At 49.5% G+C, this 23542-nt stretch overlaps 1 protein-coding gene across 2 annotated transcripts in view; it reads left to right on the top strand.

The window, feature by feature from the left end:
* LOC309558772 (transforming growth factor beta-1-induced transcript 1 protein-like) overlaps positions 1–23542 on the top strand; it is a 202228-nt gene that overhangs the window by 69788 nt on the left and 108898 nt on the right. Inside the window, exons 1-4 of one of the 2 annotated variants that reach the window (XM_082261820.1) lie at positions 21364–21613; positions 21767–21891; positions 21963–22027; positions 22328–22437. In XM_082261820.1, the coding sequence (XP_082117946.1) occupies positions 21601–21613; positions 21767–21891; positions 21963–22027; positions 22328–22437 (313 nt within the window). In that variant the 5' untranslated portion in view covers positions 21364–21600. Of the gene's footprint in view, positions 1–21363; positions 21614–21766; positions 21892–21962; positions 22028–22327; positions 22438–23542 lie in introns of those variants that run through there. The other variant, XM_082261821.1, reaches the window with a different exon arrangement.

The raw sequence follows: 23542 nt of genomic DNA, 5'->3' as shown, positions 1-23542 counted from the left end.
CCCCTGCTGGACAATTGCGTCCCTGGCGTTTGCGTGTGCAGGAACCCACCCTCGGAGCCCCTTGCGAATGACTGCCCTGAAAGCCTTGGAAATGTTACCTCTTCATCCTCCTCCTCCTCCTCATCCTGTGCCACATCCTCTTCCATCATCGCCCGAATTGTTTTTTCAAGGAGGCATAGAAGTGGGATAGTTAAGCTGAGAACGGCGTCATTGCCACTGGCCATGTTGGTGGAGTACTCAAAACAGCGCAACAAGGCACACAGGTCTCGCATGGAGGCCCAGTTATTGGTGGTGAAGTGGTGCTGTTCCGCAGAGCGACTCACGCGTGCGTGCTGCAGCTGAAACTCCACTATGGCCTGCTGCTGCTCGCACAGTCTTTCCAGCATGTGCAAGGTGGAGTTCCACCTTGTGGGCACGTCACATATGAGGCGGTGAGCGGGAAGGCCGAAGTTACGCTGCAGCGCTGCCAGGCGAGCAGCAGCAGGGTGAGAACGCCGAAAGTGCGCACAAACGGCCCGCACTTTCTGCAGCAGCTCTGACATATCGGGGTAGTTTTTAAGGAACCTCTGCACCACCAAATTCAGCACATGCGCCAGGCAAGGGATGTGCGTCAAACCGGCTAGGCCCAGAGCTGCTATGAGATTTCGCCCGTTATCACACACCACCAGGCCGGGCTTGAGGCTCGCTGGCAGCAACCACTCATTTGTCTGCTGTTCCATGCTCCTCCACAACTCCTGCGCGGTGTGTGGTTTGTCCCCCAAACAGGCAAGTTGTAAAACTGCCTGCTGTCGTTTACCCCTGGCCGTGCTGAAGTTGGTGGTGAAGGTGTTACGCTGTCCGGATGAGGAGGCGGTAGAGGATGAGGAAGCGGAGTAGGAGGAGTTACGAACAGGAGGCAAACTGAAGCGCCCTGCAATCCTCGGTGGTGGAAGGACATGCGCCAAATTGCTATCCGCCTCAGGCCCATCCGCCACTGCATTTACCCAGTGTGCCGTTAGGGAGATATAACGCCCCTGACCGTGCTTACTGGTCCACGTATCCGTAGTTAGGTGGACCTTGGCACAGATGGCGTTGCGCAGTGCACACCTGATATTTTCCCCCACTTGGTTGTGCAGGGAAGGGATGGCTTGCCTGGAAAAGTAGTGGCGGCTGGGCACGACGTACTGTGGGACAGCCACCGACATAAGGTTTTTAAAACTGTGCGTCTCCACCAGACGGAATGACAGCATTTCAAAGGCCAATAATTTTGAAATGCTGGCATTCAGGGCCAGGGATCGCGGGTGGGTAGGGGGGTACTTCCTCTTCCTCTCAAGTGTTTGGGAGATGGAAAGCTGAACGCTTCCACGGGACATTGTGGAGATGGTTGTTGGTGACCCAGGTGGTGGTGTTGCTGACAGATCGTCTGTTTGCGGGGTGGCAGGTGCCGGTATCACTACAGATGTGGCTGGAGCGGCCGAGACTGCAGCAGAAGAGGAAGCAGGATGAGCCAGAGACGTTTCTTGGTTTTGAAGGTGTGTACTCCACTGCAGCTCGTGCTTTGCACTTAGATGCCTGATCATGCAGGTTGTGCTCAGGTTGAGAAGGTTCATGCCTCGCTTCAAGCTCTGATTGCACAGGGTGCAAACCACTCATGTCCTGTCATCAGCACATTTTCTAAAGAACTTCCACGCTAGAGAACTCCTTTGAGCTGACTTTGGTGCGCTCGTTCCCTTGCTGCGTTGGGCAGTAGCGGGCGTAGTGTCTAGGGCACGGCCGCTCCGCTTCTGCACCCTGCTCCCTCTTCTGCTGTGCTGGTGGCTCTGTGCGACCACCGCCTCTTCCTCCAAACTACTCAGGTCACCTGCATGACGTTCATTCCATGTGGGGTCGAGGACCTCATCGTCCTCCACATCATCTTCCACCCAGTCTTCACCCCTGCCCTCCTTGTCGGTCTCCACAATGCTGAACGCCGCAGCAGTTGGCACCTGCGTTTCGTCATCATCGGAGACGTGCTGCGATGATCCTTGCATGTACTCATCTTGAGAAATAAGTGGTTGGGCATCGCTGCACTCAATCTCTTCCACTTCTGGGGCAGGGCTAGGTGGATGGCCCTGGGAAACCCTGCTGACAGAGTCCTCAAAAAGAATAAGAGACTGCTGTATGGCTTGGGGCTCAGACTGCTGGCCTGATTTGCAAGGGGGTGAGGTGAAAGACGGTTGGACATTGGCTGCAGGTGCCAACTCTGACCTTTCTGCAGTAGACTGGGTGGGAGACAATGTGAAGGAACTGGAGGCACTGTCAGCAGCAAACCAATCTACTATCGCCTCAACTTGTTCTGGCCTCATCACTTCTAGGGGCGTTTGATGCCCTACCAAATACTGATGCAGGTTCTGTCGCCTACTCACACTTGAGGAAGGTGTTTCACTTGTGCGTGTAGCTGGCACAGATCGACCATGTCCTCTCCTTGCAACAGGAGCTCTAGCAGCAGCACCACGACCCAGGCCACGGCCCTTATTTGACGGTCTCCTCATATTTCTGTAATTTAAGATCTTGCCCTAGAAAGGTTTTTATTGAATAGCGGAATAGAAAATATGATCCAAAAAAAGTGTATGTATATCACACGTACACAACCACACTAGGCCCCAATTACTATTGTTTGTACCCCTAAAAGGCTAGATGAGGAGTAGGGGGGGTATGGAACAGGCAGCACCCTCAAACCTTCAGAAGTATGAGATGAACCCCAACAACTTGGAAAGGTGGATCTCTCTCACACGTACCGACACAGACTATCCCGCAATTCAATTGATCCTCAAAGGTTTTTATTGAATAGCGGAATAGGAAATATGATCAAAAAAAGTGTATGTATCTCGCACGTACACAACCACACTAGGCCCCAATTACTATTGTTTGTACCCCTAAAAGTCTAGATGAGGAGTAGGGGGGGTATGGAACAGGCAGCACCCTCAAACCTTCAGAAGTATGAGATGAACCCCAACAACTTGGAAAGGTGGATCTCTCTCACACGTACCGACACAGACTATCCCGCAATTCAATTGATCCTCAAAGGTTTTTATTGAATAGCGGAATAGGAAATATGATCAAAAAAAGTGTATGTATATCACACGTACACAACCACACTAGGCCCCAATTACTATTGTTTGTACCCCTAAAAGGCTAGATGAGGAGTAGGGGGAGTATGGAACAGGCAGCACCCTCAAACCTTCAGAAGTATGAGATGAACCCCAACAACTTGGAAAGGTGGATCTCTCTCACACGTACCGACACAGACTATCCCGCAATTCAATTGATCCTCAAAGGTTTTTATTGAATAGCGGAATAGGAAATATGATCAAAAAAAGTGTATGTATCTCGCACGTACACAACCAACTAGGCCCCAATTACTATTGTTTGTACCCCTAAAAGGCTAGATGAGGAGTAGGGGGGGTATGGAACAGGCAGCACCCTCAAACCTTCAGAAGTATGAGATGAACCCCAACAACTTGGAAAGGTGGATCTCTCTCACACGTACCGACACAGACTATCCCGCAATTCAATTGATCCTCAAAGGTTTTTATTGAATAGCGGAATAGGAAATATGATCAAAAAAAGTGTATGTATATCACACGTACACAACCACACTAGGCCCCAATTACTATTGTTTGTACCCCTAAAAGGCTAGATGAGGAGTAGGGGGAGTATGGAACAGGCAGCACCCTCAAACCTTCAGAAGTATGAGATGAACCCCAACAACTTGGAAAGGTGGATCTCTCTCACACGTACCGACACAGACTATCCCGCAATTCAATTGATCCTCAAAGGTTTTTATTGAATAGCGGAATAGGAAATATGATCAAAAAAAGTGTATGTATCTCGCACGTACACAACCACACTAGGCCCCAATTACTATTGTTTGTACCCCTAAAAGTCTAGATGAGGAGTAGGGGGGGTATGGAACAGGCAGCACCCTCAAACCTTCAGAAGTATGAGATGAACCCCAACAACTTGGAAAGGTGGATCTCTCTCACACGTACCGACACAGACTATCCCGCAATTCAATTGATCCTCAAAGGTTTTTATTGAATAGCGGAATAGGAAATATGATCAAAAAAAGTGTATGTATATCACACGTACACAACCACACTAGGCCCCAATTACTATTGTTTGTACCCCTAAAAGGCTAGATGAGGAGTAGGGGGAGTATGGAACAGGCAGCACCCTCAAACCTTCAGAAGTATGAGATGAACCCCAACAACTTGGAAAGGTGGATCTCTCTCACACGTACCGACACAGACTATCCCGCAATTCAATTGATCCTCAAAGGTTTTTATTGAATAGCGGAATAGGAAATATGATCAAAAAAAGTGTATGTATATCACACGTACACAACCAACTAGGCCCCAATTACTATTGTTTGTACCCCTAAAAGGCTAGATGAGGAGTAGGGGGGGTATGGAACAGGCAGCACCCTCAAACCTTCAGAAGTATGAGATGAACCCCAACAACTTGGAAAGGTGGATCTCTCTCACACGTACCGACACAGACTATCCCGCAATTCAATTGATCCTCAAAGGTTTTTATTGAATAGCGGAATAGGAAATATGATCAAAAAAAGTGTATGTATATCACACGTACACAACCACACTAGGCCCCAATTACTATTGTTTGTACCCCTAAAAGGCTAGATGAGGAGTAGGGGGAGTATGGAACAGGCAGCACCCTCAAACCTTCAGAAGTATGAGATGAACCCCAACAACTTGGAAAGGTGGATCTCTCTCACACGTACCGACACAGACTATCCCGCAATTCAATTGATCCTCAAAGGTTTTTATTGAATAGCGGAATAGGAAATATGATCAAAAAAAGTGTATGTATCTCGCACGTACACAACCACACTAGGCCCCAATTACTATTGTTTGTACCCCTAAAAGGCTAGATGAGGAGTAGGGGGGGTATGGAACAGGCAGCACCCTCAAACCTTCAGAAGTATGAGATGAACCCCAACAACTTGGAAAGGTGGATCTCTCTCACACGTACCGACACAGACTATCCCGCAATTCAATTGATCCTCAAAGGTTTTTATTGAATAGCGGAATAGGAAATATGATCAAAAAAAGTGTATGTATCTCGCACGTACACAACCACACTAGGCCCCAATTACTATTGTTTGTACCCCTAAAAGGCTAGATGAGGAGTAGGGGGAGTATGGAACAGGCAGCACCCTCAAACCTTCAGAAGTATGAGATGAACCCCAACAACTTGGAAAGGTGGATCTCTCTCACACGTACCAACACAGACTATCCCCCAATTTAACTGATCCCCAAAGGTTTTTGATTAAATAGCGGAATAGAAAATATGATCCCAAAAAAGTGTATGTATATCACACGTACACAACCACACTAGGCCCCAATTACTATTGTTTGTACCCCTAAAAGGCTAGGAGTAGGGGGAGTATGGAACAGGCAGCACCCTCAAACCTTCAGAAGTATGAGATGAACCCCAACAACTTGGAAAGGTGGATCTCTCTCACACGTACCAACACAGACTATCCCCCAATTTAACTGATCCCCAAAGGTTTTTGATTAAATAGCGGAATAGAAAATATGATCCCAAAAAAGTGTATGTATATCACACGTACACAACCACACTAGGCCCCAATTACTATTGTTTGTACCCCTAAAAGGCTAGATGAGGAGTAGGGGGAGTATGGAACAGGCAGCACCCTCAAACCTTCAGAAGTATGAGATTGTGTTCACTGTACCCCACAAAGATTGAGTTCACTGCACCCCACAATGATTGTGTTCACTGCACCCCACAAAGATTGTGTTCACTGCACCTCACAAAGATTGTGTTCACTGTACCCCCCAAAGATTTTGTTCACTGCACCCCACAAAGATTGTGTTCACTGTACCCCCCAAAGATTTTGTTCACTGCACCCCACAAAGATTGTGTTCACTGCACCTCACAAAGATTGTGTTCACTGTACCCCCCAAAGATTGTGTTCACTGTACCCCACAAAGATTCTGTTCACTGTACCCCACAAAGATTGTGTTCACTGCACCCCAAAAAGATTGTGTTCACTGCACCCCAAAAAGGATGTTGTTCACTGCACCCCAAAAAGGATGTTGTTCACTCCACCCCAAAAAGATTGTGTTCACTGCACCCCACAAAGATTGTGTTCACTGCACCCCAAAAAGATTGTGTTCACTGCACCCCAAAAATGATTTTGTTCACTGCACCCCAAAAAGGATTTTGTTCACTGCACCCCAAAAAGGATGTTGTTCACTCCACCCCAAAAAGATTGTGTTCACTGCACCCCAAAAAGATTGTGTTCACTGCACCCCACAAAGGATTTTGTTCACTGCACCCCAAAAAGATTGTGTTCACTGCACCCCAAAAAGGATGTTGTTCACTGCACCCCAAAAAGGATTTTGTTCACTGCACCCCAAAAAGATTGTGTTCACTGCACCCCACAAAGGATTTTGTTCACTGCACCCCACAAAGATTGTGTTCACTGCACACCAAAAAGGATTGTGTTCACTGCACCCCAAAAAGATTTTGTTCACTGCACCCCAAAAAGATTGTGTTCACTGCAGCCCAAAAAGATTGTGTTCACTGCAGCCCAAAAAGATTGTGTTCACTGCAGCTCACACACAGAAAAATGGATGTGGATCACTGACACCTGCCTATCTCCAATCCCACACCACACAGCAATATCGATTGTAGTTTGTAGAACACAGTTTCCCTAAAATTCAGCAGACTCTGTCCCTAACAGGATTGAGAAGAGATCGTAGATCAGGATTGAGTGCAGACCCCACCCCCCACACAGCAATATCGATTGTAGTTTGTAGAAGACACTGACCCTATAATTCAGCAGACTCTATCCCTAAAATGCCTACAACTCGCCCTGCCTAAACACTCCGACCTGTCCCTCAATTCTATCCGGACACAAATGGTTTTTTCCTGCCTATCTTTCCCTAATCAGCAGCCAGCACGTTGATGTGTGCTCTGTCCCTGAATCTAAGCAGCATAATGACGCCGCTGCGGCTGCCTCGAACTTATAAAGACTTGGTCACATGCTTCAGACGGCCAATCACAGCTACTGAGACATTTGCAGGCATGGCTGGGATGGCTTAAGGCACACCAGTTAAACGATTGTTGATTGGCTGTTGAAAGCCCGCCATGAAAAGAGCGCCAAAGCATGCAAAACCCGGAAATAAAACGACCGAACACGGATTTTTACCCGAACATACAGTAAAGTGTCCGTGTCCGTGTTCGGGTACAAAAAATCCAATTATTCGGTACGAACACGAATAATACAGTCCGTGTTCGCTCAACACTAGCTATAACTTTTGCGCAAACCAATAAAAATACGCTCATTGAATTTTTTTTGTCAAAGACATGTAGCTAAATATATTATTTTTTTATAATTGCAGTTGCCTGCCAGTGAGTGTCAGGTCCACAGACTGTACTATACCCACTGCCCAACACTCATATAGGGTGGCACAGCACCTTGCAAATTAAAAAATAATTTATTTTTTATAATTGTAGTTGCCTGCCAGTGAGTGTCAGGTCCACAGACTGTACTGTGCCCACTGCAGTGCCCACCACTCATATACGGTGGCACAGCACCTTGCAAATTAAAAAATAATTTATTTTTTATAATTGAAGTTGCCTGCCAGTGAGTGTCAGGTCCACAGACTGTACTGTACCCACTGCCCAACACTCATATAGGGTGGCACAGCACCTTGCACGCATAGTACCACTCTATAAAAAAAAATGACAGACAGAGGCAGGCCACCCCGCAGGGGCCGTCGTGGTCGTGGTGCTGTGATTTCCTTTGGCCCTAGAATAATGCCCAGTGTTCAGAAGCCACGTACCCTGAACTCGAAAAATTCTGAGGACATAGTTGACTGGCTTACACAGGACACCCAATCATCTACAGCTTCCGCTCGGAACCTTAATGCACCATCCTCCTCCAGCTCAGCTTCGGGCACCTCTCAATTTACCACTCGCCTGCCCGCCGGCACCACCACCAACACTAGCACCACAGCCGCTTCACTTGATCTGTCAGAGGAGTTATTTACACATCAGTTGGAAGAAATAAGTGATGCGCAACCATTAGTGCCAGAGGATGTAGATAACGGGGATATGTCTCAGTCAGGCAGCATTATACACATGGACGTACATTGTGATGATGATGATGATGATGTTGTACCTGCTGCTGCTGCCTTTGCTGAGTTGTCAAGTGAAGCGGCTGATGATGACGATGTGTCTGTGGATGTCACCTGGGTGCCTGCTCGAGGAGAAGAAGAAGAGGGGGAAAGTTCAGATGGGGAGACAGAGAGGAGGAGGAGACGAGTTGGAAGCAGGGGGAGGTCATCGCAAGGAGCTAGTGGCACAGTCAGACAGCATGTAGATTCGGCACCCGGGGTCAGCCAGACAGCACGCCAATCAACGCAAGCTGTTGCCACCACCAGAATGCCGTCATTGAAAAGCTCAGCAGTGTGGCATTTTTTTTGTGTGTCTGCCTCTGATATCAGCGATGCCATTTGCAACCTGTGCCAAAAGAAACTGAGTCGTGGGAAGTCCAACACCCACCTAGGTACAACTGCTTTGCGAAGGCACATGATCTCACATCACAAACGCCTATGAGATTAACACATGACTACAAGCAGCACACAAAGTGAAAGCCACCATCCTCCTCCTGGTCCAGCATCTTCAGCCACGTCAACCACTGCTGTCCTCCATGCCCCCTATCGACAACCCGCCCCTCCGCCTCTCACCTTCAGCGGTTCCTGCTCATCTGCCCACAGTCAGGTGTCTGTCAAGGAAATGTTTGAGCGTAAGAAGCCAATGTCATAGAGTCACCCCCTTGCCCGGCGTCTGACAGCTGGCTTGTCGGAACTCTCAGCTTTTACCATACAAGCTGGTGCAGTCTGAGGCCTTCAAAAAATTTGTCGCTATTGGGACACCGCAGTGGAAGGTACCCGGCCGAAATTATTTTTCACAAAAGGCAATCCCCAACCTGTACTCTATTGTGGAAAAGGAAGTCATGTCATGTCTGGCACACAGTGTTGGGGCAAGGGTCCATCTGACCACTGATAGCTGGTCTGCAAAGCACGGTCAGGGCAGGTATATAACGTACACTGCGCATTGGGTAAACCTGCTGGCGGCTGCCAAGCATGGAATGCGTGGCTCTGCTGCAGAGGAGTTGGTGACACCGCCACGACTTGCAGGCAGGCCTGCTGCCACCTCCTCTACTCCTCCTACTCCATCCTCTTTGCTAACCTCCTCGGCTGAGTCCTCTACTGCTGTTGCGTCTTGCTCCACACCAACTGCACCCCCCCAGCTCCCCAGGGGCTATTCCACATGCCGGATACGACAGTGTCACGTCGTCTTGGGGTTGACTTGCCTGAAAGCAGAGAGTCACACCGGACCAGCACTCCTGTCTGCCCTGAATGCACAGGTGGATCAGTGGCTGACCCCGCACCAACTGGAGATCGGCAAAGTGGTGTGTGACAACGGAAGCAATTTGTTGGAGGCATTGAATTTGGGCAAGTTGACACATGTGCCGTGCATGGCACATGTGTTGAATCTGATTGTACAACGCTTTGTGCATAAGTACCCAGGCTTACAGGACGTCCTCAAGCAGGCCAGGAAGGTGTGTGGCCATTTCAGGCGTTCCTACACGGCCATGGCGCACTTTTCCGATATTCAGCGGCGAAACAACATGCCAGTGAGGCGCTTGATTTGCGACAGCCCAACACTTTGGAATTCAACACTCCTAATATTCGACCGCCTGCTCCAACAAGAAAAAGCCGCCAACGAGTATTTGTATGACCGGGGTGCTAGGACAGCCTCTGCGGAGCTGGGTATTTTTTTGCCACGTTACTGGACGCTCATGCGCAATGCCTGTAGGCTCATGCGTCCTTTTGAGGAGGTGACAAACCTAGTCAGTCGCACCAAAGGCACCATCAGCGACATCATCCCATTTGTTTTCTTCCTGGAGCGTGCCCTGCGAAGAGTGCTGGATCAGGCCGTAGATGAGCGTGAAGAGGAAGAGTTGTGGTCACCATCACCACCAGAAAGAGCCTTACCATCGATTGCTGGACCTGCGGCAACGCTGGAAGAGGAGTCTGAGGAAGAGGAGTTAGAGGAGGAATGTGGCTTTGAGGAGGAGGAACACCAACCACAGCAGGCATCCCAGGGTGCTCGTTGTCACCTATCTGGTACCCGTGGTGTTGTACGTGGCTGGGGGGGAAGAACACACCTTCAATGACATCAGTGAGGACGAGGAATTGGACATGAGTAGCTCGGCATCCAACCTTGTGCAAATGGGGTCTTTCATGCTGTCATGCCTGTTGAGGGACCCTCGTATAAAAAGGCTGAAGGAGAACGACCTGTACTGGGTGGCCACGCTACTAGACCCCGGTATAAGCAGAAAGTGTCTGAAATGTTACCGAATTACCGGCAGTCGGAAGGATGCAGCAGTTACAAAACAAGTTAAAAAGTATGCTTTACACAGCGTATAAGGGTGATGTCACAGCACAACGGGAATCCAACAGGGGAAGAGGTGAAAGTAATCCTCCTCCTACCACCACAACCACGCCGGCAAGGACAGGACGCTTTACAGACGTGTTGTTGATGGAGGACATGCAGAGCTTTTTAAGTCCTACGCATCGCCACAGCCCTTTGGGGTCCACCCTCAGAGAACGACTCGACCGACAGGTAGCAGACTACCTTGCCTTAACTGCAGATATCGACACTCTGAGGAGCGATGAACCTCTTGACTACTGGGTGTGCAGGCTTGACCTGTGGACTGAGCTATCCCAATTTGCGATAGAACTTCTGGCCTGCCCCGCTTCAAGTGTCCTGTCAGAAAGGACCTTCAGCGCAGCAGGAGGTATTGTCACTGAGAAGAGAAGTCGCCTAGGTCAAAAAAGTCTAGATTACCTCACCTTTATTAAGATGAATGAGGCATGGATCCCGAAGGGACTGACAGTGGGGGATGCATTTGACTAAAAAAGGCCTGATGAGATGCCTTGGGCCATACGCTGCTGTATTTAATCTCTGCATGCCGGATGACTTACGTGACTTCTCCGCCACCAACTAGGGTTCAAGCAGCAATGTTTTAGTGCACTTTCTGCCTGGAAAACATTGATTTTTCCGGCCCCCTTGAACTTTTCGACCTTTTGCCACATTTCAGGCTTCAAACATAAAGATATAAAACTGTAATTTTTTGTGAAGAATCAACAAGTGGGACACAATCATGAAGTGGAATGAAATTTATTGGATATTTCAAACTTTTTTAACAAATAAAAAACTGAAAAATTGGGCGTGCAAAATTATTCAGCCCCCTTAAGTTAATACTTTGTAGCGCCACCTTTTGCTGCGATTACAGCTGTAAGTCGCTTGGGGTATGTCATCTGATTAAATCCGCGCTAAGGCTATCCAGGGATAAATTATGTGCACAGATAAGCTGCAGCCTCCCTTGAACTATAGCCGAAAGGCTATATAAATAAGTATGTAGGAGTGAAGGTGATGGCGCTGCTTAGTCTATGAAGTGCAAATAGGTGCTGAAATATATAAATATATAAATATTGTGTGTTATACTCAAATGTGATTGAAGAATAAATATATAAATGTATGATGTGAAGGTAAAACTCAATAATTGAAATGAAAAATAAAAAAATATAATGATTAAAAAATATAAAAAATGGCCACCAGAGGGCGTAGTGCAAAGTGCTACAATGAATGGATATACCTTCGTATATATATCCAATAATAAATATGTGACAATTTGGATAAATGATCAACAAAATTAATACAGAATAAACAACCTTAAATAAATGTGGACTCAAATTGATAAATTAATAAATATAAATGGTGATAGATGAAACAACAAATAGTGCTAGGTGAATCCAATATCTAAATGGCAAAAAGGTGCGGGAAACTTATATGCAAAATAGATAAATGTGCGGAAAAAAATGTGCAGGAGAATGCAGCAGGGTATGTCTCTATCAGTTTTGCACATCGAGAGACTGAATTTTTTGCCCATTCCTCCTTGCAAAACAGCTCGAGCTCAGTGAGGTTGGATGAAGAGCGTTTGTGAACAGCAGTTTTCAGTTCTTTCCGCAGATTCTCAATTGGATTCAGGTCTGGACTTTGACTTGGCCATTCTAACACCTGGATATGTTTATTTGTGAACCATTCCATTGTAGATTTTGCTTTGTTTTGGATCATTGTCTTGTTGGAAGACAAATCTCCGTCCCAGTCTCAGGTCTTTTGCAGACTCCATCAGGTTTTCTTCCAGAATGGTCCTGTATTTGGCTCCATCCATCTTCCCATCAATTTTAACCATCTTCCCCTTGCTGAAGAAAAGCAGGCCCAAACCATGATGCTGCCACCACCATGTTTCACAGTGGGGATGGTGTGTTCAGGGTGATGAGCTGTGTTGCTTTTACGCCAAACATAACGTCTTGCATTGTTGCCAAAAAGTTTGATTTTGGTTTCATCTGACCAGAGCCCCTTCTTCCACATGTTTGGTGTCTCCCAGGTGGCTTGTGGCAAACTTTAAACAACACTTTTTATGGATATCTTTAAGAAATGGCTTTCTTCTTGTCACTCTTCCATAAAGGGCAGATTTGTGCAGTATACGACTGATTGTTGTCCTATGGACAGAGTCTCCCACCTCAGCTGTAGATCTCTGCAGTTCATCCAGAGTGATCATGGGCCTCTTGGCTGCATCTCTGATCAGTCTTCTCCTTGTATGAGCTGAAAGTTTAGAGGGACGGCCAGGTCTTCGTAGATTTGCAGTGGTCTGATACTCCTTCCATTTCAATATTATCGCTTGCACAGCGCTCCTTGGATGTTTAAAGCTTAGGAAATCTTTTTGTATCCAAATCCGGCTTTAAACTTCTCCACAACAGTATCTCGGACCTGCCTGGTGTGTTCCTTGTTCTTCATGATGCTCTCTGCGCTTTAAATGGACCTCTGAGTCTATCACAGTGCAGGTGCATTTATACGGAGACTTGATTACACACAGGTGGATTCTATTTATCATCATTAGTCATTTAGGTCAACATTGGATCATTCAGAGATCCTCACTGAACTTCTGGAGAGAGTTTGCTGCACTGAAAGTAAAGGGGCTGAATAGTTTTGCACGCCCAATTTTTCAGTTTTTTTATTTGTTAAAAAAGTTTGAAATATCCAATAAATTTTGTTCCACTTCATGATTGTGTCCCACTTGTTGTTGATTCTTCACAAAAAATTACAGTTTTATATCTTTATGTTTGAAGCCTGAAATGTGGCAAAAGGTCGCAAAGTTCAAGGGGGCCGAATACTTTCACAAGGCACTGTACATGTGTCAATTCCCCTTCGTGATCGTTACCTTGTTGTGGTGAAGGGGTTTGCGTATCACAATGAAGCGATCACCTCTAGGAGTGTGTTGGCAATGTTGGCACACCCCAGATGATAAGGTCGTTGCTTCATTGTGAACAGACCAAAAGCGATCCGCTGGATAATTTTTCATAGAAAAAACATTAATTTTCTTTGTGATCATTAAAGCCTACTAGGCCAACAATGGGCCCACACTGCAGAATCATTGTTTTCTGGGTCACTTAATTGTCACTGAACTACCTCAGCACGACCATAGGCTTTGAGAAACCGCCATCGCCTGCAATCTCCGAAACGTGCGCATGAGCACAGTCATCACTACACCAAGATTGACGCATAGAGGAATAAAATTTATGTCATGAGTGTGTCAACTATTGACAACTCTTTGGGGTTGTCTAAAATCTATTCAATACACGTCCCCTGATAGGGGACGTAACAGGGATTAAACTGATAAGAATAGTACTACTTAACACACCACTCATATAGGATGGCACAGTACATTGCACGGCACACGTGCAGTGCCCAAAATTGGAAGTAAGAGGATAGACCAACCATCTTTTTCCATCTCCCGGTTCCTAAAATCTATTCCATACACCGGCCCCTGATAGGGGATGTAATGTAACAGGGATTAAACTGATAAGAACAGATTTTTTTAATTTAAAAAACAGAGGACAGCCTCTGCGGAGCTGGGTATTTTTTGGCCGCGTTACTGAATTCTCATGCACAATGGCTGTAGGCTCATGCGTCCTTTTGCGGAGGTGACAAACCTGGTCAGTCAAACCCAAGGCAACATCATCGACCTCATCCCATATGCGTTTTTTCTGGAGCGCGCCCTGCGAAGAGTGCTGGATCAGGCCATAGATGAGCATGAAGAGGAAGAGTTGTGGTCCCCATCACCACCAGAAGCAGCCTTGTCGTTGTCGATTGCTGGACCTGTGGCAACGCAGAGAGAGGAGTCTGAAGAAGAGAAGTCAGAGGAGGAAGGTGGCTTTGAGGAGGTGGAATACCAACCACAGCAGGCGTCCCAGGGGGTTTGTTGTCACCTTTCGGGGACCCTTGGTGTTGTACGTGGCTGGGTGGAGGAAGAGACCTTCAATGACGTCAGTGAGGACAAGGAACGGGACATGGCTAGCTTGGTATCCAACCTTGTGCAAATGGAGAGTTTGCGGTTGTGCAAATGGACTGACTGACTGACTGTTAAATGGGGAGTTTGGTCTGTCAGAGTTTGGTCTGTCACTGTGAAGCGGGCGTAACCCTTACACTACCTGATTGATACAACATCATACCTGATCATATACACACACTGGATGTTTTAAAGCACGTTATTCCAAGCAATTTAGGGATGTTAGGTGATTTATGCCCTTTATGGATTAAAACCCGACTCTGCGTCAACTACGTAATTTTCCATGGGAGTTTTGCCATGGATCCCCCTCCGGCATGCCACAGTCCAGGTGTTAGTCCCCTTGAAACAACTTTTCCATCACTATTGTGGCCAGAAAGAGTCCCTGTGGGTTTTAAAATTCGCCTGCCTATTGAAGTCTATTGCGGTTCGCCCGGTTCGCCCGGTTCGCCGCTCGCGAACATTTGCGGAGGTTTGCGTTCGCCGTTCGCGAACGGCAAATTTTAGGTTTGCGACATCACTAGATTAGGATACTATGTACCTCATACACATTCAAATGGAGAAGGGGGGGGGCAGGGATCTGGGGGACCCTTGTTAAAGGGCGCTTTCAGATTCCGATAAGCCCCCTCACCTGCAGATCCCCACAACCACCACCCATCAACATGGAGACAAGGTGCTTTTGGGAAGATTCCTCCCTCTCCCCTCCCATATTGAGGGCATGTGGCCTGGTATGGTTCAGGAGAGGGGGGCGCTTGCTCGTCTCCCCCTTTCCTGGCCTGCCAGGCTGCATGCTCAGAGAAGGATCTGGTATGGATTTTGGGGGGACCCTACGCCGTTTTTCTTTTGTTTACATTCTTCTGTCAGGGGTATACAATGTACAACATACAGGAGTATACAATGTACAACATACAGGGGGTATACAATGTACAACATACAGGGGTATACAATGTACAACATACAGGGGGTATACAATGTACAACATACAGGGGTATACAATGTACAACATACAGGGGGTATACAATGTACAACATACAGGGGTATACAATGTACAACATACAGGAGTATACAATGTACAACATACAGGGGGTATACAATGTACAACATACAGGGGTATACAATGTACAACATACAGGGGGTATACAATGTACAACATACAGGGGTATACAATGTACAACATACAGGGGGGTATACAATGTACAACATACAGGGGTATACAATGTACAACATACAGGGGGTATACAATGTACAACATACAGGGGGTATACAATGTACAACATACAGGGGTATACAATGTACAACATACAGGGGGGTATACAATGTACAACATACAGGGGTATACAATGTACAACATACAGGGGGTATACAATGTACAACATACAGGGGGTATACAATGTACAACATACAGGGGTATACAATGTACAACATACAGGGGTATACAATGTACAACATACAGGGGGTATACAATGTACAACATACAGGGGTATACAATGTACAACATACAGGGGGTATACAATGTACAACATACAGGGGTATACAATGTACAACATACAGGGGGTATACAATGTACAACATACAGGGGTATACAATGTACAACATACAGGGGGTATACAATGTACAACATACAGGGGTATACAATGTACGGTTAACATCAAACACACACACATCATAGGTTGAACTGGATGGACTGATGTCTTTTTTCAGCCTCACAAACTATGTAGCAAGGACAGCAGATGAGTCATGGTTGCTAGGGACGATAGCGGACGCCGGCCCCTTGACAAAGCAGCTCACAGCAGGGGGTCCGGTGCGTCCCTGTTCATCCATACATGTGCGCAATGTTTGTCTGAATTCGCACCTGATTTGGAACCAAAGACGCACAGGACCCTTTCCAAATGCAGACCGCGGCCGCCTCGGACCTGTGTGATCCAATGAGAGACGGGCACACTCTCCTGTCATTGGGAAACCTGCATCTAATTCGCATAAGTGTGAGCCGGCCCTTAATGTTTCCATTTAGGAACATTCGTTCAGTTTTCTAACAGATAGTGGAGTCAAAAGAGAAGTTCATTCACAATGAGAACGTTCGAGGAAGCCGCATGGAAAAGAATTGTGGTTTTCGGAATAAAACATTTTCTCCCAAAATCTGCCGGCTGCCTTTATCTACAATCTGCAACTTTGTGTCATTCCAGACCGATGACGTCTGCCAGATGGGGGCGCTCCAGTCCAGCTTTCCCTTCTACAGAAATATCATTCCAGAGACAGGAAATCATTTCTCCAAATTGTTTCCAGAGACATGGAGCTGGGAGCCGCAAAAAAACAAGCAGGGTAAAAAAACTGAGGGGAGGGGGGGAGGCACACGGCGACAGATCGAGCGTAGACATGGAGTCAGATCGAGCGCAGACATGGCGTCAGATTGAGTGCAGACATGGCGACAGATCGAGCTCAGACACGGCAACAGATCGCAGACACGGCGACAGATCGAGTGCAGACACGGCGACAGATCGAGTGCAGACACGGCGACAGATCACAGACATAGCGACAGATCAAACGCAGGCACAGCGACAGATTGAGCGCAGACACGTCGACAGATCGAGCGCAGACACAGCGACAGACCGAGAGCAAACAAGGCGACAGATCGATCGCGGATACACTGACAGACGGAGAGCAGACATGGCGACAGATCGAGCGCAGACACAGCGACAGATTGAGCGCAGACACGTCGACAGATCGAGTGCAGACACAGCGACAGACCGAGAGCAGACACAGCGACAGACCGAGAGCAGACACAGCGACAGACCGAGAGCAGACAAGGCGACAGATCGATCGCGGATACACTGACAGACGGAGAGCAGACATGGCGACAGATCGAGTGCAGACACAGCGACAGATCGAGCGCAGACACGGCGCCAGATCGAGTGCAGACACTGCGACAGATCGAGCGCAGACACTGCGACAGAGCGCAGACACTGCGACAGATCGAGTGCAGACACTGCGACAGATCGAGTGCAGACACTGCGACAGAGCGCAGACACTGCGACAGATCGAGTGCAGACACTGCGACAGATCGAGTGCAGACACTGCGACAGAACGAGCACAGACACGGCGACAAAGCGAGCGCAGACACTGCGACAGATCGAGTGCAGACACTGCGACAGATCGAGCGCAGACACGGCGACAGACCGAGAGCAGTGAGACATAAGCGGTGACAGAATGCTGCCTCATAGGAATAAATTGAGTTTCTTTTCCATAATGAGTAGTGAGGAATGTGATGAGGACACACAGATAGTTCTTATTTCAGACACACAGGGAGTGGATGAGAGGGGAGGACTTCCTGCACTCTCACTGTCAGACATGTGCGGTTTTCTGTCTCTCCGTGTTTATATCTCCAGCGAGGAACAGACTTCTGTTTCCCATAAAAGGAGAAAAATAGACGAGGAGGGACCCTCCCAATCCCACATCCATCCCCATTCCTGCAACCCTCCGAAACCCTCACTCCGACCGCCGGACCCAGGATGCATGTCAGTTCTCTGCTTCTCTCTGCTACCTTCCCTACTACCCACCTACTACCCTCCCTACTACCCTTCTATCCTCCCTACTACACTCCTACCCTCCCTACTACCTCCCTTACTACACTCCTACCCTCCCAATCCCACATCCATCCCCATTCCTGCAACCCTCCGAAAGCCTCACTCCGACCGCCGGACCCAGGATGCATGTCAGTTCTCTGCTTCTCTCTGCTACCTTCCCTACTACCCACCTACTACCCTCCCTACTACCCTTCTATCCTCCCTACTACACTCCTACCCTCCCTACTACCTCCCTTACTACACTCCTACCCTCCCAATCCCACATCCATCCCCATTCCTGCAACCCTCCGAAACCCTCACTCCGACCGCCGGACCCAGGATGCATGTCAGTTCTCTGCTACCCTCCCTACTACCCCCTACTACCCTCCCTTCTACCCCCCTACTACCCTCCCTACTACCCCCCTACTACCCTCCCTACTACCCCCCTACTACCCTCCCTACTACCCTCCCTACTACACCCCTACTATCCTCCCTACTACCCTCCCTGCTACCCCCTACTACCCTCCCTACTACCCTCCCTACTATCCTCCCAATCCCACATCCATCCCCATTCCTGCAACCCTCCGAAACCCTCACTCCGACCGCCGGACATAGGATGCATGTCAGTTCTCTGCTTCTCTCTGCTACCCTTCCTGCTACCCTGCTACTACCCTCCCTACTACCCTCCTACCCTCCCTACTACACTCCTACCCTCCCTGCTACCCCCTACTACCCTCCCTTCTACCCCCATACTACCCTCCCTACTACCCCCCTACTACACTCCCTGCTACCCCCCTACTACACTCCTACCCTCCCAATCCCACATCCATCCCCATTCCTGCAACCCGCCGAAATCCCTCACTCCGACCGCCGGACCCAGGATGCATGTCAGTTCTCTGCTTCTCTCTGCTACCCTCCCTACTACCCACCTACTACCCTCCTACTACCCTCCCTACTACACTCCTACCCTCCCTACTACCCTCCTACCCTCCATACTACACCCCTACCCTCCCTGCTACCCCTCTACTACCCTCCCTACTACCCCCTACTACCCTCTCTGCTACCCCCCTACTACCCTCCCTACTACACTCCTACCCTCCCAATCCCACATCCATCCCCATTCCTGCAACCTTCCGAAACCCTCACTCCGACCGCCGGACCCAGAATGCATGTCAGTTCTCTGCTTCTCTCTGCTACCCTCCCTACTACCCCTACTACCCTCCTACCCTCCCTACTACACTACTACCCTCCCTACTACCCCCCTACTACCCTCCCTACTACCCCCTACTACCCTCCCTACTACCCCCCTACTACCCTCCCTACTACACTCCTACCCTCCCTACTATCCTCCCTACTACCCTCCTATCCTCCCTACTACACTCCTACCCTCCCAATCCCACATCCATCCCCATTCCTGCAACCCTCCGAAACCCTCACTCCGACCGCCGGACCCAGGATGCATGTCAGTTCTCTGCTTCTCTCTGCTACCCTCCCTGCTACCCCCCTACTACCCTCCTACCCTCCCTACTACTCACATACTACCCTCCCTACTACACTCCTACCCTCCCCACTACCCTCCCAATCCCACATCCATCCCCATTCCTGCAACCCTCCGAAACCCTCACTCCGACCGCCGGACCCAGGATGCATGTCAGTTCTCTGCTACCCTCCCTACTACCCCCTACTACCCTCCCTGCTACCCCCTACTACCCTCCCTACTACCCCCCTACTACCCTCCCTACTACCCCCCTACTACCCTCCCTACTACCCTCCCTACTACACCCCTACTATCCTCCCTACTACCCTCCCTGCTACCCCCTACTACCCTCCCTACTACCCTCCCTACTATCCTCCCAATCCCACATCCATCCCCATTCCTGCAACCCTCCGAAACCCTCACTCCGACCGCCGGACATAGGATGCATGTCAGTTCTCTGCTTCTCTCTGCTACCCTTCCTGCTACCCTGCTACTACCCTCCCTACTACCCTCCTACCCTCCCTACTACACTCCTACCCTCCCTGCTACCCCCTACTACCCTCCCTTCTACCCCCATACTACCCTCCCTACTACCCCCCTACTACACTCCCTGCTACCCCCCTACTACACTCCTACCCTCCCAATCCCACATCCATCCCCATTCCTGCAACCCGCCGAAATCCCTCACTCCGACCGCCGGACCCAGGATGCATGTCAGTTCTCTGCTTCTCTCTGCTACCCTCCCTACTACCCACCTACTACCCTCCTACTACCCTCCCTACTACACTCCTACCCTCCCTACTACCCTCCTACCCTCCATACTACACCCCTACCCTCCCTGCTACCCCTCTACTACCCTCCCTACTACCCCCTACTACCCTCTCTGCTACCCCCCTACTACCCTCCCTACTACACTCCTACCCTCCCAATCCCACATCCATCCCCATTCCTGCAACTCTCCGAAACCCTCACTCCGACCGCTGGACCCAGGATGCATGTCAGTTCTCTGCTTCTCTCTGCTACCCTCCCTACTACCCCCCTACTACCCTCCCTACTACACTCCTACCCTCCCTACTACACTCCTACCCTCTCTACTACACTCCCATCCTCTGCACTCCTACTCTCTATATCTCATCTTAGTCTCATCCTAAAGCTCCCCTTTTCCTGCCGCCCTCAGTCCGTTCTCCTCCCTCTCCATACCGGCACCAATATTTCCTTTTATATCCCAACCTCTAAATACCCCCGCCTAACCATTACCTACTTTTCTCTTTGCAGTGCTGGCCCAGCTGCTTGGTGTCCACCTACAACGCTCCTCCTGGTTATTACTTTACTGAGCGCCCCCTCCTGGTGATCTCTCCACAGAGCGCCTCTTCCTGGTGATCTCTGCACAGAGCGCCCCCTCCTGGTGATCTCTCCACAGAACGCCCCCTCCTGGTGATCTCTCTACAGAGCGCCCCCTCCTGGTGATCTCTCTACAGAGCGCCCCCTCCTGGTGATCTCTCTACAGAGCGCCCCCTCCTGGTGATCTCTCTACAGAGCGCCCCCTCCATGTGATCTCTCCACAGAGCGCCCCCTCCTGGTGATCTCTTTACAGAGCGCCTCCTCCTGGTGATCTCTCTACAGAGCGCCCCCTCCTGGTGATCTCTCTACAGAGCGCCCCCTCCTGGTGATCTCTCTACAGAGCGCCCCCTCCATGTGATCTCTCCACAGAGCGCCCCCTCCTGGTGATCTCTTTACAGAGCGCCCCCTCCTGGTGGTCTCTCTACAGAGCGCCCCCTCCTGGTGATCTCTCTACAGAGCGCCCCCTCCTGGTGATCTCTCTACAGAGTGCCCCCTCCTGGTAATCTCTCTACAGAGCGCCCCCTCCTGGTGATCTCTCCACAGAGCGCCCCCTCCTGGTGATCTCTCTACAGAGCGCCCCCTCCTGGTGATCTCTCTACAGAGCGCCCCCTCCTGGTGATCTCTCTACAGAGCGCCCCCTCCTGGTAATCTCTCTACAGAGCGCCCCCTCCTGGTGATCTCGCTACAGAGCGCCCCCTCCTGGTGACCTCTGTACAGTACTTCCCCTCATGGAAGATTTAGGTAACTCTATATCCCTGATATATACTGTATACATGTCTGTCCATATATATTATTTTTACTCCTTTTAGTGGTTGCTGTTGGTTACTGCATTTTATATTTCCCGATGAATAGCCCAGAGGATCCTTGTGGTAATGATTGGTTTCCATCCTTTAGATGCATTACTCGCTGACCTTCAGATAACGTCTCCAACTCGCTGCCCCGTCCTACTGACTGATACTCAGGAAAGAGATGAGGCCAATGAGGAGCAGCGCCCCTCACCCCCGCCCTATGACCCCAAGGTACGTTCAACTACTCTGCTCAACTACTGGCATAGTGATAGTCCAAGGAACTGACAATCTTCTTCTCACAGACAGCAGTGCCGTATTCCGACTCCGAACTGGAAAATTCCGCAGCTGACAAGTCCCACCTGTACAGGTAAGACCCCCTCCCCCCCATATGCTTTTCTGTTACTCTATTGCAGGGCTGCTGATAAGGCAGTACAGTCAGCCCTCCTGTTCTGAGCTCAGGCCCCATCAGTTCAAAAGGGGGGCCCAGGCACCTGCCAAGGAGGAGGGCTGACATTTGTGGGACCCTAACCCTAAGACGAGGTGCCCTGGCAGGTAGGCTCTATGGGGCCCCATGATTTTTCACAGCAGCCCTGCTCTATTGGATAGTTTGTTGTATTCTCCAATCGGTTCCTGCCGGAGAGGATAACCCCCACTTTCCTGTCTGCAGCACGGTGAAGAAGTATGGCTCGCCCTCCGTCTCCCCAGCTGTGGGTGGAGGATTATGTGAACTCGATCGATTACTCAATGAGCTCAATGCGACTCAGTTCAACATCACTGGTATGTCAGTGTCAGGGTTATCCTCCTCTCCCTTCCTCGCATGTCCTGTCCTCCTCCATCATCCAGTGTCAGGGTTATCCTCCTCTCCCTTGTATGTCCTGTCCTCCTCCATCATCCAGTGTCAGGGTTATCCTCCTCTCCCTTGTATGTCCTGTCCTCCTCCATCATCCAGTGTCAGGGTTATCCTCCTCTCCCTTGTATGTCCTGTCCTCCTCCATCGTCCAGTGTCAGGGTTATCCTCCTCTCCCTTGTATGTCCTGTCCTCCTCCATCGTCCAGGGTCAGGGTTATCCTCCTCTCCCTTGTATGTCCGGTCCTCCTCCATCATCCAGTGTCAGGGTTATCCTCCTCTCCCTTATATGTCCTCCTCCATCATCCAGTGTCAGGGTTGTCCTCCTCTCCCTTGTATGTCCTCCTCCATCATCCAGTGTCAGGGTTATCCTCCTCTCCCTTGTATGTCCGGTCCTCCTCCATCATCCAGTGTCAGGGTTATCCTCCTCTCCCTTGTATGTCCTCCTCCATCATCCAGTGTCAGGGTTATCCTCCTCTCCCTTGTATGTCCTGTCCTCCTCCATCATCCAGGGTCAGGGTTATCCTCCTCTCCCTTGTATGTCCTCCTCCATCATCCAGTGTCAGGGTTGTCCTCCTCTCCCTTGTATGTCCGGTCCTCCTCCATCATCCAGTGTCAGGGTTATCCTCCTCTCCCTTGTATGTCCTCCTCCATCATCCAGTGTCAGGGTTATCCTCCTCTCCCTTGTATGTCCTGTCCTCCTCCATCATCCAGTGTCAGGGTTATCCTCCTCTCCCTTGTATGTCCTCCTCCATCATCCAGTGTCAGGGTTATCCTCCTCTCCCTTGTATGTCCTGTCCTCCTCCATCATCCAGGGTCAGGGTTATCCTCCTCTCCCTTGTATGTCCTCCTCCATCAACCAGTGTCAGGGTTATCCTCCTCTCCCTTGTATGTCCTGTCCTCCTCCGTCATCCAGTGTCAGGGTTATCCTCCTCTCCCTTGTATGTCCTGTCCTCCTCCATCATCCAGTGTCAGGGTTATCCTCCTCTCCCTTGTATGTCCTCCTCCATCAACCAGTGTCAGGGTTATCCTCCTC

This window comes from Pelophylax lessonae (assembly GCF_965119305.1).
Source record: "Pelophylax lessonae genome assembly, chromosome: 6".
In the NCBI taxonomy this organism is placed as follows: domain Eukaryota; kingdom Metazoa; phylum Chordata; class Amphibia; order Anura; family Ranidae; genus Pelophylax; species Pelophylax lessonae.
Note: the sequence above shows the minus strand (reverse complement) of the source record. Positions and strands in the feature narration are given on the sequence as shown.